At 36.2% G+C, this 15351-nt stretch overlaps 2 protein-coding genes across 2 annotated transcripts; one reads left to right on the forward strand and one right to left on the reverse strand.

Annotated features, from left to right (window-relative positions):
- Positions 1-4735: 4735 nt before the first annotated feature.
- LOC131931892 (uncharacterized) lies at positions 4736-7247 on the reverse strand. Its single transcript, XM_059288721.1, has 4 exons — positions 7090-7247; positions 5584-5674; positions 5152-5257; positions 4736-5049 (listed from the first exon to the last, which is right to left on the reverse strand). Exons 1-4 carry the CDS (start codon positions 7101-7103, stop codon positions 4913-4915), a joined length of 348 nt encoding a protein of 115 aa, XP_059144704.1. The 5' UTR covers positions 7104-7247; the 3' UTR covers positions 4736-4912.
- Positions 7248-7644: 397 nt separating this feature from the next.
- Positions 7645-11833, forward strand: LOC131931893 (COMM domain-containing protein 9; the record flags this gene model as incomplete). Its single annotated transcript, XM_059288722.1, has 4 exons — positions 7645-7865; positions 10728-10865; positions 11195-11279; positions 11744-11833. Coding segments are annotated over exons 1-4 (436 nt in total), but the record flags the coding sequence as incomplete, so codon positions are not given.
- Positions 11834-15351: the final 3518 nt, after the last annotated feature.

Below are 15351 nucleotides of genomic sequence, written 5' to 3' on the forward strand. Positions count from 1 at the left end.
GGGGTATAATACAGGGATTCTTACATAGTGCATTTCAGGTCCACCAATATTTTTAAAATTACAAATTTTGAGTATGTGTTGTTTTGTTAATTCAAGCTTCCCATCTAAGATTTTTTTATAAAAGAAGCATAACAACTCCATGTGTGTGGAATGAAAAAATAACAAATCAACCCACGTACGGCCTGAATATATATATATATATATATATATATATATATATATATATATATATATATATATATATATATAATGCACATATTCAAAACGCCTTTACTTTTGTGGAGGGGGACATTATTACACTAAAACTTCTATTTATTCACACTTAAAAAAGAGCTTGTGCGTCAATTCAGATACTACAATTCAGATAGTACAATCTACAGTTGACAAAATTCAATCCTTTGTAAAGCACGATATTTAACTATAAAAAAACGACATTTCTTATAGTTAAACTCCCATGCAGAAAATTAATTGAGAGTCCCTGATTCGAGGTGAATCAATAACGCTCTCAACTGAAAAAAAAACACATATCCGTAAATTAATTACAGGTTCTATTCAAACTCGTTGTGTACTACATCTTCTTATAGAAGGGACAGAACTCATCAATACCGCTGAGATTTATTTCCCCTTATTGTGGGTCTGCGAGGGACTGCGTGATAAAATCACATGGGTTTTCAAACAGCTCGCCCAACAGCGAGATACGGTAATTACACTCGGCTGTAGGGGTAGGTAGGGCCTGGTTAATGAGAAGCCGGGGGGCAACTAACGGGAGCTGGGGCTAATTGGGTGAGTGGACTGCGTTTTCTAGTTCATATTCTATGTTTCCTTATGAGATTTGGGAGTTGTACCTGGGATTTAATGTCCGAAGACTACTATATCATTTTGTTTATTTGAATAAGATTAGGAATTAATAACAAAAAATCGCGATAAAAATAAAGCCATTTTACAGAAATTATGCCTGTTAATTTAAGTAAATTAATTCTTCACTTTATTTAGGGGTCATCCATAAATGACCACATGGCACATCGTCACCAAAAGCCAGCCCCCCCCCCCCTAAATGACGTCACACCTCAGCCTACAACACCCCCCCCCCCCACCTCAAAATTGCAGTTGAATTTTTCTTAAAACATCGATATTTTTCCAAAATCTTTTCTTAACTCTGTCAAAATAGAGTATTTTAATCAATTCCTTTTGCAATTTATTTAACCAGTTTTCTAAAACGCGAAATAAAGTCTAAAATTCGTTTTCTAGGACCTACACCTCCACCCTAAACTAGGCCTACACCTCCATCCTAAACTGGGCCTACACCTCCACCCTACACCAATTACACTAGGTCTACACCTCCACCTTACACCTCCACCCTACACCTCCACCCTAAACTGTGCCTACATCTCCACCTTACACTAGGCATACACCTCCACCTTACACTAGGCCTACACCTCCACCTTACACCTCCACCCTACACCTCCACCCTACACTGGGCCTACACCTCCGACCTACACTAGGCATACACCTCCACCTTACACTAGGCATACACCTCCACCTTACACTAGGCCTACACCTCCACCTTACAACTTCACCCTACACTAGACCTACACCTCCACCCTACACTGGGCCTACACCTCCACCCTACACTGGGCCTACACCTCCTATTACACTGGGCCTACACCTCCACCCTACACCTCCACCCTACACTGGGCCTACACCTCCAACCTACACTGGGCCTACACCTCCCACTACACTGGGCCTACACCTACACCTCCACCCTACACTGGGCCTACACCTCCACCCTACACTGGGCGGAGGTGTCTACCCTAAACTAGGTCTACACCTCCACCCTACACTTCCACCCTAAACTGGGCCTACACCTACACCTTACACTAGGCCTACACCTCCACCTTACCCCTCCACCCTACACTGGTCCTACCCCTCCACCCTACACTGGGCCTACACCTTCACCCTACACTGGGCCTACACCTCCACCCCACATTGGGCCTACACCTCCACCCTACACTGGGTCTACACCTCAACCCTACACTGGGCCTACGCCTCCACCATACACTAGGCCTACACCTCCACCCTACAGCACTTTATGTGCTCAGTATGCGCCTTAATTAGTAGTTCTTGTCTAGGGGAGATAACCATTTAATATCTTTTAATGATCTTGTTAAGCTGTATTATCGTCTTTGACATTTAAATTTAATTTCAAATTTACGTCTATTAAAAAAAAAATTCTCCCTTAAATAATAAAATATTCCATTTAAAATAAACCGCAAAAGGTACCGCGTAACTTAAGTATTACAATCGTCATGCTTATTTATTAATCGTCAATAAAAGACATTTCACTTTTTTGTGTGCACATTTCTAACACATCTACCCCCACATAAAGTGTCTGTAAAGTCAATCTCCTACATAAAATGTGTTACACCAGTCTACAAATCTTCCCCTCCATTTAAAAAAAAAAAAGTTGTAAGGGGATGCTATTGAGATCGGACGGCTTTGCTGAAAATATTCATTGAGTAGTTTCCCTTTGCACGGAAAATTCTAATCACCATTTTTGAATGCTGTTTGTTTAGGAAAAAATCAAAGCAATTAAGCTGTTGCTCGTAGATTTTAAACTCCACCAATTTCAAATAAAATTATACCAAAAAAAAAAAACCCACAGGATTTTTTCCCAAGCACATTGATATCAATTTTGTGTCTCTAGCTTCATTAGCGGCTTAGATATGGCCTTTTAAAAATTTGTGGGCGTGGCTAAAACAACTTAGACCTTCGTAATTCAAATCTATGTTATGAATTAATGTTGAGCTGCCATTATAGTTTTCAAACATAGTTTAGTGTTCATTTTTTCCTAAACTACTGAAAATGAAGCCAGTGATTAAAAATAACGTTGCCAGCTACTAGTAGTTAAAATTAAAATGTTATTTTTACTAACAATGTAAACATGCCAGATAAAATACTTGATTTCTTGCTAGGCTTAAGATGAAAGTTTTAATTGTATAGTATACATTCATTAATACCCTGGAGTCTCAACAGGTTACTTGACAATTAAAATAAATTAAATTGACATTTCTCTGAAGTGTACTTGATCAGGGAAAAGTACAGTTGGCAAAACTCATTGCGGATAAGACTAAACCGTAACCATAGTAACATGGTTAGAGAATCAGATGTACTCTTCCCTGCTGCTACCTGTACTACTTTAGCAAATATTAGAGTTCATTTTATCCATGTGTATTGCCAATGATACCGTGGACAATAAAATTTAATAGATTAAGTTAAGATCTATACATCATCGATTCTTGATAGCATCCTCTTGGGCACAGTGCCTTGCAATATTGTTTTAAATAGGGATAGGCTGTTTGAGCTTGCGACATGCCCATTTACCAACTCGATTTTCTTGTTAGACTATGTTCAGTAGACCTTGCATTAGTATTAAAATTATAATTTATTATTAATATTAATAAGGAAATCACTAATTTATAAATATATATGATAAGTGTCTGGACAATTGTGTGCGTTTATATTACGCTCTACTCCTCAAATTGTAATCGTTACACGGGCGATAACCAGTCAAAGTAGGAAGATGTATAATTTATTTCGTTATTACCTCCCTTGAATTCACTTTGCTAGAACACAGTAGGGCCTATGTTTATTAAAATTAAATTTTGTGGCGCTACCAACCAATCACCAGCATTTTGAATTTTACAAGGATCGCAAGCGAAATTGTTTCCATTCACTTTCAGGACTGTTAATTATCAACACCGACTTTTTTTTTAGATAAGATAGCTGGAAGAAATAACTAGCTTATTCCCTCCAATACTTCCATGTAATTGATTGAATTGTCTAGTACTTATCTAGACGGCTAACTAGTAGTGTCTTACCATAGTGGTTTATTACTATATTAGTTTGTTTCACACAGGAATAAAATTGACGTGGAAATCTTATACCACCACAAACTAGGTGATTGTGTAAAAAAAAAAGTGCAAGATAGCACATAAATACTAACTCAACTACTACTTGGTAGTAAACTAAGTAATTAGGTAATATGGATGATCCCTTGGGAAAGTCTGGAGGAAACTTGGTAGCTCCACTTACTATCTATTTGAATTATTTTAGAGGATATTTGTTGAGCAAAATAAGGGCAATGTACACCTTTTGAAAGCTTGAAATATTAGGTTTGTTGGGCTGGTAAGTAGGTTAAATTATACTAGTTTGCATTATTGGACAATTGATACTATGGATAAAGTATCTTACAGGAACCCAAGATGAACTGTTTGTTCATGTATCTATGCTTGGGGTAGCAAATAAATATTGAGTGACGAACCATGCGAAAGCTGCAAGGCTATTTTGCTTTTTAATCATGACATGCTCACTAGTCTTAAAATACTTCTAGGAAGATTTCATTGTTTGGGATTAGCTCCTGATCAGTGAGCAAACCTTCACAGGTCAGAATACTATTGACAAGACCAAATCACTGAGCACCTATGAAATATTAGCTCGAATTATGAGTAATAGCTTACTACCACAAAAAAATAGCAGTAAATGTAGGTACATTATTATACCTAAGCAATGGCATTTTGAACTGGAGCCTAAATACATGATGCTCTACAGACAATGCAAACCAGCATATAAATATATTCCAAAACTGGGTCATTTGAACATCCATTTAGAAACAAGCCAATTGGTATATCCAGGTCTACACAACCACCTACACAATAAATAATCCAAGTGAAGTAAATACATTAAGATGTTTATTACAAGAACAGTACAAATGATGAGAACCATGATGAAGTGTACAACCTGACTATAAATATCTCAGTTTTCTCCTGAACATGATGATAAACACATTTTTACAAGTTTGTGATTAAGTTCAAAATGAAAAGGAAAAAAAAAAAAAATTATATATATAATAGAACTAAGCAGATTCAGTTGTTTCTGTGGTGCCATTCGATGATTCATTTGAGTCTGTCTTTGCCTTTTTCTTCGGACTTTCATCTTCTGCATCTTCACTTTCTTTTTCATCTACAGATCGCTTTTCTGCTGTTGTTTCTTCTGTTTTGGAAAAGTATTTGTATTAATATGGTTATTTAAAGCTAAATATTTATGACAATAAACTAAAATCAGCTTAATGTAAGCAAAATACTGTCTACATACCTGTTTTTGATTCTGTCTCTTCTGAGCTAGCATTTTCATTTGTATTTTCTTCTGAATCTTCTGTTTTTGTGTTTTCTTCTGTTTGTTCTTCTGCTTCAGCATCAGCCTAAAAATGTAAAGATATCCATTTTTGAAACTAAGTGACTACTTGAAAAATGTTTGGCGAAAATACAAAACTCATAGTTCTGTGCAGTGACCTTAATAGCTGTGCCAGGGTTAAGGTTTTGCTGTTTGTTTTGTTAACACACGCATGCACAGTACAATTGAAACAACGCTGCGAATGAAGGCGGTAGTTTCTCTCCATTGCACGGCATTTGTTTCTTGCCAGAATCTGCCCTTTTTTTAAATATGTAAAAAATTTCTTAAATTTAACATTACATGCAAAACGCTGTGCACTATCTGAAATTATATTAATAAAAATTATAGAATTACCTCATCAGCTTTGCCTTTCACATCTTCAACTGTCTTTGCTACAATTGGCTCTGTGGTCTCTTTTGTTTCTGACTCAACAGCAACATCATCCCTAGTAATAAACAATCAACTATTTGTCACAAAATAAAACAAAGCCTTAGATCCACACAAAACAAGTGAAAAATCACACCCGACAGTATAGTAAAAAGTATTTGAAGTATTTAAGAAAATTATCCATCCTTAAGCATGTCAATGAAATTTATAAGTAGACAACACTGGACAGAGTACCCAGGATACCAGAGGAAACAAAATTTCACTGTAATTTTGATTAAGTCTGGATTGTCAGATTACAAAAATTATTCACTAATGATCTCTAGTCTAGATTCTTGACCAGCTAAAGCAAAGGCGCAGAGATGCTGCACTAGTGTCAGTGTAGATTCTAAATCTAGATCTAGATCTAGAACTTGATGTCTTTCCACTTCACGGTAAAGACTGATTCACGCTACTGGGAAGCCGATAGATTCTAGATCTAATCTAGTCTGGGTGGATTTTGTTTATACAGAACGTCACTGGGCGCAAGGGACCACTCTAAACCCAAAGTAAATAAATTAAATATGCCAGATTTTTAAACAACTCGAGATCCAGATCTATTCATGAGCTAGATCTAGAGTCTAGAGTATCTAGAATCCAGATTCAATCGCGTGGAGTTAGACCTTTATTGCAGATTCTAGACTAATAAGAGCTTTTCTAGACTCTAGATCGCACGTTTCTCCCGGTCAAACTGTTTGGTTTAGTTAGAAAGATCAAGTCTATCGACAATACCGTGCAATAAAAATCTATTAAATGTGGTGGAGGTGCGGGAAATCTTAGAATTCTAGTTTACATTAAAATTTAGATCCAACTTGATTTCTAGATCTAGAAATACATAATAAATTATTAAATTAAGATTACTTAATCTGAAAAAGAAAATTGGGATGATTATAGATCTAGATCCCGGTGTCCGATAATAGACTTCCATAAAATACGTGTTGGGTTGTTATCTAATTTATGGTTAGAATTCAGGGTTAGGCGTATGGTAGGACCAGGATTGGGGACAGGGTTCGCATTGACAAGAGCCAGCAATGTATGTATTAAGTAAACTACCAGTAACCTAACACCCCTTTTTTAAAGAAGATTCCATTATCTGGCACCGGTGTAAAAATTCTCCCGCAAATTGTATAAGACGCTTGGCCTAAATAATTGTTCAAGACAGTATCTAGATCTTAGATCTAGATTCTAGATCTATAAAACAAATAGTCAAATACGGGTCACCCGTTGAGTAGGAAATCATTTCCAGATGTTGAGATCAAAATATTTCAATCATTTAATTAGATGGTCCGTCCTAATCTTTATGTCCGAACAATGTGCTATTTCTTTATTTCATCAAATTTGGCGTAGGTATTCACTTTTAAACTGTAGAAATACGTAATCCATTGAGTAATCCAAGAGGAAATTTAACACAGATGGAAAACATAAATCCGAACTTACTTTGTTCCAGGCATTGTAAAATTGTGTGGTTTTCAGCGGACGACGGCAGAAACGCTGTTGTTCCTTCCACGACAAAGAACGAGATGCGAACGAAACGCAGCCGCAGGCTTCACCCAGACTAACTTCGCGCGCAGAATTTTCTTTTCCGCGTTCTATCACATGACCGTTGGTAATGATTTCATTGGTTGCTTTGTTCTACCAGAAACTGAGCATGCGCCGAACGCACGCTCAAGCTCTTAGGCCTAGGCTCCTATTATTAGAGTTTTCCTCTTTTAAAAATGTTAAAACGTCAAACTGAATACCTAAAATCTATATTCCTAAATGACTGAATAAATAAAAAGCATTGTAAAACATAATTGTTTATATATCATCAGACTTGATTATTTATTATTTATTTGTTTTTTTTTGTTTCATTCCACAATAAAAAGAAACGAAGCAAATATTAAGGTTTGAGTTGATGGAAAATTCCATTCCAGAATGACCTTGAGATTATTGATGCCAAGTTTAGGCTGGGCCAAATGCTAACACTCTGACTGGCAAAAAGGGAACAGGAAACAGGAAGTTGGAGTACTTTCAATATTACATGGTCGACGCCCTCTCGCAGATTCTAATATATTTTGACAATACTCAAAAATTTAAATTATAAGGCCTTAATGAGAACACTTAATATTTACAGTACATCGATAGAAAGTGAACAATTTTTTATTAGTTGTTTGATCATATCATCATTTAGTAAAATGAAGAGTGATTACTCTCAATTGGAAACGCTTTTAAAGGTGGAATACAGTTATATAGTATATACTAATATTATACTGAGTTATCTTATAGTTATAAATATTAAATTAAATATATAGAATCTAATAGGCCTAATTAGTAATTAGATCTAGAATCTAGATCTAGTAATTAAAAATTAATATTTTAATAATTTAATATTATTAAAATTTTAATTAATTTTTCATTATTATATTTACTAGATTCTAAATCTAATAATTTACTAATAAAAGTAAAGAGACCAATAATTTACTTTTAATAATATTCATATCAATAGGCCTATATTAATTATATAGGCCTATTATTATTAATTATTAAAATATAGGTCTATAAAGCCCTATAATATAAGTATATCTATATATATAATTCTCTTCTAGGAGACGCTAGAAAACAAGCTGTAAGCGCGCATTGCAGTCGCCTCTCTTCTTCACTAGGCATAAATCAACCTCCCCCACCCCCACATGGTCTGGTGAGCTGAGGATCACGCTAAATGTTTACAATCATACAGCCGGGCTTAGTGACTCCTATTAGGGGCAGATAATTTAGTTTGAAACTATTTTAAACTTAGGGTAGGTAATTAAGAGGAGGCTGCTTTCACGGGGGGGGGAGGTAGGGTAGGGTTGGGGGAAATGAGGGTGGGGGGGGGGGGGGGGTATCGTCCTTAACGACCAACTGATAGTATTTTAAAGCAAATATTTTCAGTGGCAGCATTGGTACTGTCGAATTCACAAATTATGAGTTACTGAAAAGTAGAAAATAAAACAACTAAATAGCGGCGTATGATACACCGCGGGTTGGCTCGTATTATATACTTATATTATGCCTATAACTAGTATAAGTTAAATATAAATAATAATAAATATTAAGTAATGAATTATATAAATTAAAGGGCCAATTATGAATAAATTATTTGTGATAAAAGTAGACTAATTAAAATAACATGAATAGGCCTAGCCTAATTAATTATTTGTTTTAAAGTAGCCTAAATAATAAAATTCAAAAACATTAGGCCCGAAGGCATAAATCAAAATATATTATAATAATGAATGTCGATCACTAAAAACTAGTAAAAACTATCTAATAATTTATACTAGCCTATATTGGCCTATAAGCCTACAAAATATATTACATTTTTTAGGCCCTCTTTATTATTTAGTAATTATTTTAACATAAGCCTTACAATTAGTTAATTTAATAAATCTCTGGTATTTTTAAGAAGTCAAAATGCCCTTTTAAAACTACCTGCCTATGGTGCAAGTTTAGAGTTCATCTAATTTTTTATCATAGATTTCTTTCTAAAATATTGACTGAGCTCGATCTATTACCATTTTCAAAAAAGATAAATAATTGCTTAAATTTAATTTAAAACATTACTTTTTTAAATGCGAAAATGTGTGGCGTCACTTTATATGAACTCTCCCCGCATCACATATCGTCACAAAATTTCAAACGTTCCTCATTTATGGATGGCTTTTTGGACTAAATAGTTACATCAGTGCCAAAAGTGGTCATACGATTTATTTGTCTGGATGACAATATATCGGGACTGATTTTGTTAAAAGCTAATTTTTTTTCGTGAGCCCATATTTCATGAGCCAATATGTCGTCGGCCAATGTCGTCAGCCCATTAGTCGGGAGCCTATACGTGCAAGTCAGTATGATGAGAGTGTTGTGAGTCTGGACAATGGGATTGTACACCAACAACAGTTTGAATATGAACAAAGGCAGCTTGGTAGTTAGAATTTTTTATTTTATTACAAGCACAACACAACCACAAGTCTATCGAACCCCCTGGGCTTGGGTCCCCTGTCAGTGACGTCGTAGGGTCTGCTACGGGTCAACTTCAGAAATCCCCTTGGGGTCAGGTATAAATGGGAGTGGGTCACAACTGGGAGCAGTGTTTCTTCCAGACTTTTTTCTCCGGGGGGAGGGGACTTGATATTTTTGAAGGGGCGGTCTACATTTTCCGCGCGGGTGGACACTAGTAAAAGTATATGCTTACTATATAAATTCTATCTCATTCGGGGGGCGCTAGACTTTCTTCGGGGGAGGGCTCTGCCCCCCCCCCCCCCCCCCCCCGAAGAGATGCCTGCAAGAAACCCTGACAGGGAGCCGTTTGACAAAAACCAATTTTGCCTGGGTCATTTTTGTGGTTGTTTTTTCACTGGCCATTTTGACAGTGCACCTTTTTTTGTAGCTATTGTTGATGTTGGGGTATCAGATGGTCCTGAGGCATGTGTGATGTCTGTGTTTCATTTCCAGTGGTGCTGGATGTCTCTGTGGTTGAGAACCCGGTTGCACTGAAACCACTTCACAACCATAAAATAATAAAAAGTAGTAGCCACTTTTTCACCCACTAGATGTAGCCTTCTAGGTGACGCGGTCCTGGTCTAGTTTCTCCGTCTTCAGTGATTGCCCATCTTTTTTGTGTCACTCTCCGCAAGTTTTTCTTGGCCTATCTGATGACTCTTTTTTTTTTTTCATAAAAAATATATCAGTAAAGTAAAATGTCATCTCTATTGCATCCCACCCCCATCATCTAAAGTTATCACAAAAAGAGCAGACATTGTGTATTTACAATTTCCATAGCAGCTATTTCAATAAAAAAAGAAACCTCAAATAAAATTAAACATGGTTCATTGTTTTCAAGGTGTCTTCTGTTCCTTAAAAAATAAAGTTCATGTTTATTGGCTGTACCTCTAACATTTGTACAAAAAAATATCTTCATTCTTATTAATTTTTCGATTATGGACTTGGTGTTATTGTCTTTAATAAGTATTTGAAAAATCCTAATATGGCTAGCAAACATTTGATTTTTGTGTGTGTGCATAAAATTATATACTTAAGTTACTTTTAATATTCCACAGCTCTCGTCAAAACAACAAATGATTGACATTTGTCAACAAGCTTTCTTGTACAGAAAAAGGGGCCCCTCCCATCTACCAGATGTTTTAGTCCAGTCTACATCCCAACTGTTAGGTATTTCTGCCAATGAAACCAGACAGGTAATTGTTTTACTTTAAGTTTAATACTTCAGTCTTTATTCATCAAAGTAAATGTTGCTGTTTTTCATTAGGTGATAGTTCTATATTACTAATTATTAAAAATAAGATTATGACTAAAGAGGCATTTATTTACAATGATACTCCCTTACAATTCATATTTCGTTACATCTAAGTTGATTATTTTTTCTCTTATTTTGCCCATTGCATTATTTGTTCATCCGCCTTGCATCTATTGTTCAATGACCTGATATTTTACAAGTCTATCAATGTAACCTTAATAGATATTCATTCTATTCACTCATTCATCAGACTTTGTTTACTTTCCTTAGTGCATTTGTACATTGAGTCATTTACTAAAGTCAGCTGTTTTTCAAGGCTCAACTGATCCACAAACTATTTACAGTCTTTTTCCAGGTATAGAACCCATAAAACTGCAAAAACAATAAATATTTTTTAAAACAATACACATAACTTTATTAGTTTATAATTAGAAAAGCATGGATAGAGCATACGACTACTAGCCCAAAAACCTTGAGTTTGGATCCCAGGTTTAAGCCTGTAGAGTCTACCCAGCTCTGATGGGTAACTGACTCATATTAGGGAAAGTTAAGGTGTCTGGGCATACGGCTGACCACACTATCCCTTCACCTGCCCCATGGGTACTTTTTTACAACTAACTTTTAAAATAGTTAACAAATATTTAAAAATCATAACACAGTTTTTTTTAGCAGGTTGCACTTCATTATTTAATTCCTATATTTGAAAAAAAAGGGGACGTTCGAGAAAAAAAAAGTGCAATTAAATGTTCATTATTTTTTTAATGACTTGTTAGGTAGTCCCTAATAGAGAGTTTTAACCATATTTATTTTTCTTTGCAGGTGGATTTCATAAAAATCTTCGGGACTTATTAACTAAAATAATTATAGAAAATACAGCAACTTGGAAAGCAGATGCTATATCTGGTCAAGGTAATTTTTCTTTTTTTTTACATTTTTTTATACTCATACGTAAATTATATTTACATGCTTTTAACAAAGAGTTTGTATACAACATGCTATTTTTTAAAAAGTTTTGGTTTGTGGCTGAAGTAAATTTACTTCTTATTTTAGGTGTGGGTGGGTGTTGTACTATGTTGTTTGTGGGTGTTGTACTATTTTGTTTGTGGGTGTTGTACTATGTTGTCTGTGAATGTTGTACTATGTTGTCTGTGGGTGTTGTACTATGTTGTCGGTGGGTGTTGTACTATGTTGTCTGTGGATGTTGTACTATGTTGTCTGTTTGTGTTGTCTGTTTGTGTTGTACTATGTTGTCTGTGGGTGTTGTACTATGTTGTCTGTGGATGTTGTACTATGTTGTCTGTGGGTGTTGTACTATGTTGTCTGTGAGTGTTGTACTATGTTGTCTGTGGGTGTTGTACTATGTTGTCTGTGGGTGTTGTACTATGTTGTCTGTGAGTGTTGTACTATGTTGTCTGTTTGTGTTGTACTATGTTGTCTGTGGGTGTTGTACTATGTTGTCTGTGAGTGTTGTACTATGTTGTCTGTTTGTGTTGTACTATGTTGTCTGTGGGTGTTGTACTATGTTGCCTGTGTGTGTTGTGACCTGTTTAAGATGCAGTTATAATGTGACCGCCACATTTTCTTAAGGGGGAATTAAACTCACTCACCCAATTACATGTAATCTAGATGTAACATCTCATAGCCCACCCCTGTTGTGGAGTTATATCTTCCACCTACACACATAAATGCATGAAGTTTAAAAATAAACCTCATAGGCACTGTCCAGCTTCTCACCTGTGAAGGGGACTAAACCCCCTTTCCTCTTCCAACATACACATCAATGAATTCTATATGGAATCTTGTAACCCTCCCCCTGTCACCAATCCCCCACCCTCAATCATCCATCACGCATTTATTAAGTCTATCTACACTAATAAATACGTTAAGTCTCTATGGGAACTACTCCCCTGTCACCAATCCCCCCACCCCTATCATCCCCCCCCCCACATTTATAGAGTACCTACACAAATCCATTACGTCTCTATGGGAACTACTCCCCTGTCACCAATCCCCCCATCACCCCCCCCCCCCCCCCCCACACACACACATTTATAGAGTACCTCCACAAATCCATTACATCTCTATGGGAACTACCCTCACGTCACTTTACACCCATTAGTAATAGTTGGTCAGTGAAACCCCATAATTTTAAAAAAAAATTGTAACATCAAACGGCCATTTATTCTATTTAGATCTAAGTAAAGCGCACATGTAAATACCAGCTCAGAAAATGATAACTGTAAAAATATACAGGGGGGGGGGGGGAATGAGTCACCTCGCTCTACCTGCGATATGACGTGTTGCCGGTCTAAAACAGAGTTCTGACAATAATGCTACTCTCTCACACAAGTGGTTTATTTTAAACTCTTGCCACTGGATGGAATTTGAAGACAACGATCTTTCTTCTCCCCCCCCCCCCCACAGGTTTTACTCTATATTTCATTTAATTATTTGATACAAAGATTTTTAAACAAAAAGAAATAAGAAAAAAAGTATGCGTGACCTAATTTCAGCTACTTAAGAATTCACCCATTAAAATTTATCTCAAGTTCGGAAAGAGCATACTTGTCCCTACATATTACATTTAAATTATTTTTAAACACAGTGTATGTTCAGTATAGAAACATGTCTTGCTATTTTACGTCCTTTGTTACTTTATTCTCAACAGACAAAGGTTCTAAGGGATAATTTCTTAATCAAATGTATTGAATATTAATACCGCGCTTCGGAGAAACGTGCAGTAATGTTGTTTTCGTTTCCCTGTTCATTGAAGAAAACCAAAAACGTGGTATCTCCGGAAATTTAGCAACCCACCTCCGCTCCCCCACTCCCCCCCCCCCCCCCCCCCCCCACCTCCGCGGCACCATCTCATCTTTTCTCCTAGCCACGGTGTGTGTATCCGTCAGCGATTACCCACTTGCAGTTCTCGAATATTCACTGGCGGTTCAAATTGTTTTCTTGAAATTTTTTTTGGTGTGGTTTCACTAGGCATACAGAAACTTGTGTTTGTATATTTTTCTTGAAAGCTAATACAGTAAAAAAAATTTCACTGATACTAGTGATATATCTAAATCTATTTTGTAACATATTTGTTATTTATCACTGTCCCAGTTTTTTTCGTACTGCTAACTAAAATTGCCATATAGTCACAGCTGGTCTGTTCGTTTTCCGTTGTTAAAGTTTGTCCTTCCCTCTAGCCTTTACACGCTAGCAAGGCAGATCACAACCAATCGTAGGCCTAGCAAACACCTGCCCCTCGCTACTACTGCTCAATGCGCTCTTTCTGGGCGGCGTTCTATCCACACGACAGAAATTAGGTTCAGCTGTCTGTTGCGAACGGCCGGGAAGTCTTCTCTTTGTGCTGCTGTCTTTGTGTCTAAACCGGATCTCGGTTTTAAAAGGGAACGCTGTATCAAATCGACCTTGGGATCTTTTATTTTAATAATTTTAAACCACCATTAAGGAAATAGAGACCTACATTGTCTACTTGTTCTGATTATCCAAAGAGGCTTTAGTCTAAATAAATGAATATAATTTTAAAGCCTGATGTTGTACCACTTGATAGGCCCAATGTAAAGGATGGTGCAACTGTTGGAAATATAATCGTCATTGATTTATTTAGCCAAAGTTAAGTAATTATGATTATTGTATGATTAATCCATCTCAAAATTCGTTTAACCACATGGGTTCCCCTTCTTAACAACAGTTCTTAACCATCTACATTGTCTACTTGTTCTGATTATCCAAAGAGGCTTTAGTCTAAATAAATGAATATGATTTTAAAGCTTGATGTTGTACCACTTGATAGGCCCAATGTAAAGGATGGTGCAACTGTTGGAAACATAATCGTCATTGATTTATTTAGCCAAAGTTAAGTAATTATGATTAATGTTTGATTAATCCATCTCAAAATTCGTTTAACCACATGGGTTCCCCTTTTTTTTACGGGCATAGCTTAATAATATAAAACTTTCTTAACAGTCTTAACCATCACAGTAACCCCTGGAGTAAAAATGTAGAGAAAAGAGGAGTGGTTACTTACGTCAACTTTCTCAATAATTAAATCCCCCCCCCCCCTATTTTAGATTAATTTACCCTAAAGATATTTGTGTTGTATATCGTCTTACTTTGAGCATTAGGCCTAAATATTGGTCGTCGCTGACTATAACTTACGTGTTGATTTGTCTGGTCCATTCGGGCGATTAAGGGGGTTCCACCACACACACACACACACCCCACCTACGCCATTATTTACATATACATTTTCTCTGTTATGCTTGAAGAAGTAGGTCAGTAAGTTTCTAGGAAACGAGTTTAATAGACCGTGCATTTTTCTGGGGAAACCCTCAATGCTACAGTTGTGCCATCGCATTACAAGTTTGTTAAAAAAAAAAATTGCCCACTCGGCCAAATGAAAATTTGAAAAA

This window comes from Physella acuta, unplaced genomic scaffold (genome assembly GCF_028476545.2).
Source record: "Physella acuta isolate Inbredline_101_S28 unplaced genomic scaffold, ASM2847654v3 ptg002050l, whole genome shotgun sequence".
NCBI classification, from domain to species: Eukaryota; Metazoa; Mollusca; class Gastropoda; family Physidae; genus Physella; species Physella acuta.

What these genes read in the sequence shown, in the direction of transcription:
- LOC131931892 (XM_059288721.1), bottom strand. An exon ending in TGAAAGGCAAAGCTGATGAG is followed by an intron (nt 5,258 to 5,583) that starts GTAATTCTATAA and finishes TTACATTTTTAG; the next exon opens with GCTGATGCTGAAGCAGAAGA. An exon ending in AGAGACAGAATCAAAAACAG is followed by an intron (nt 5,050 to 5,151) that starts GTATGTAGACAG and finishes TTTCCAAAACAG; the next exon opens with AAGAAACAACAGCAGAAAAG.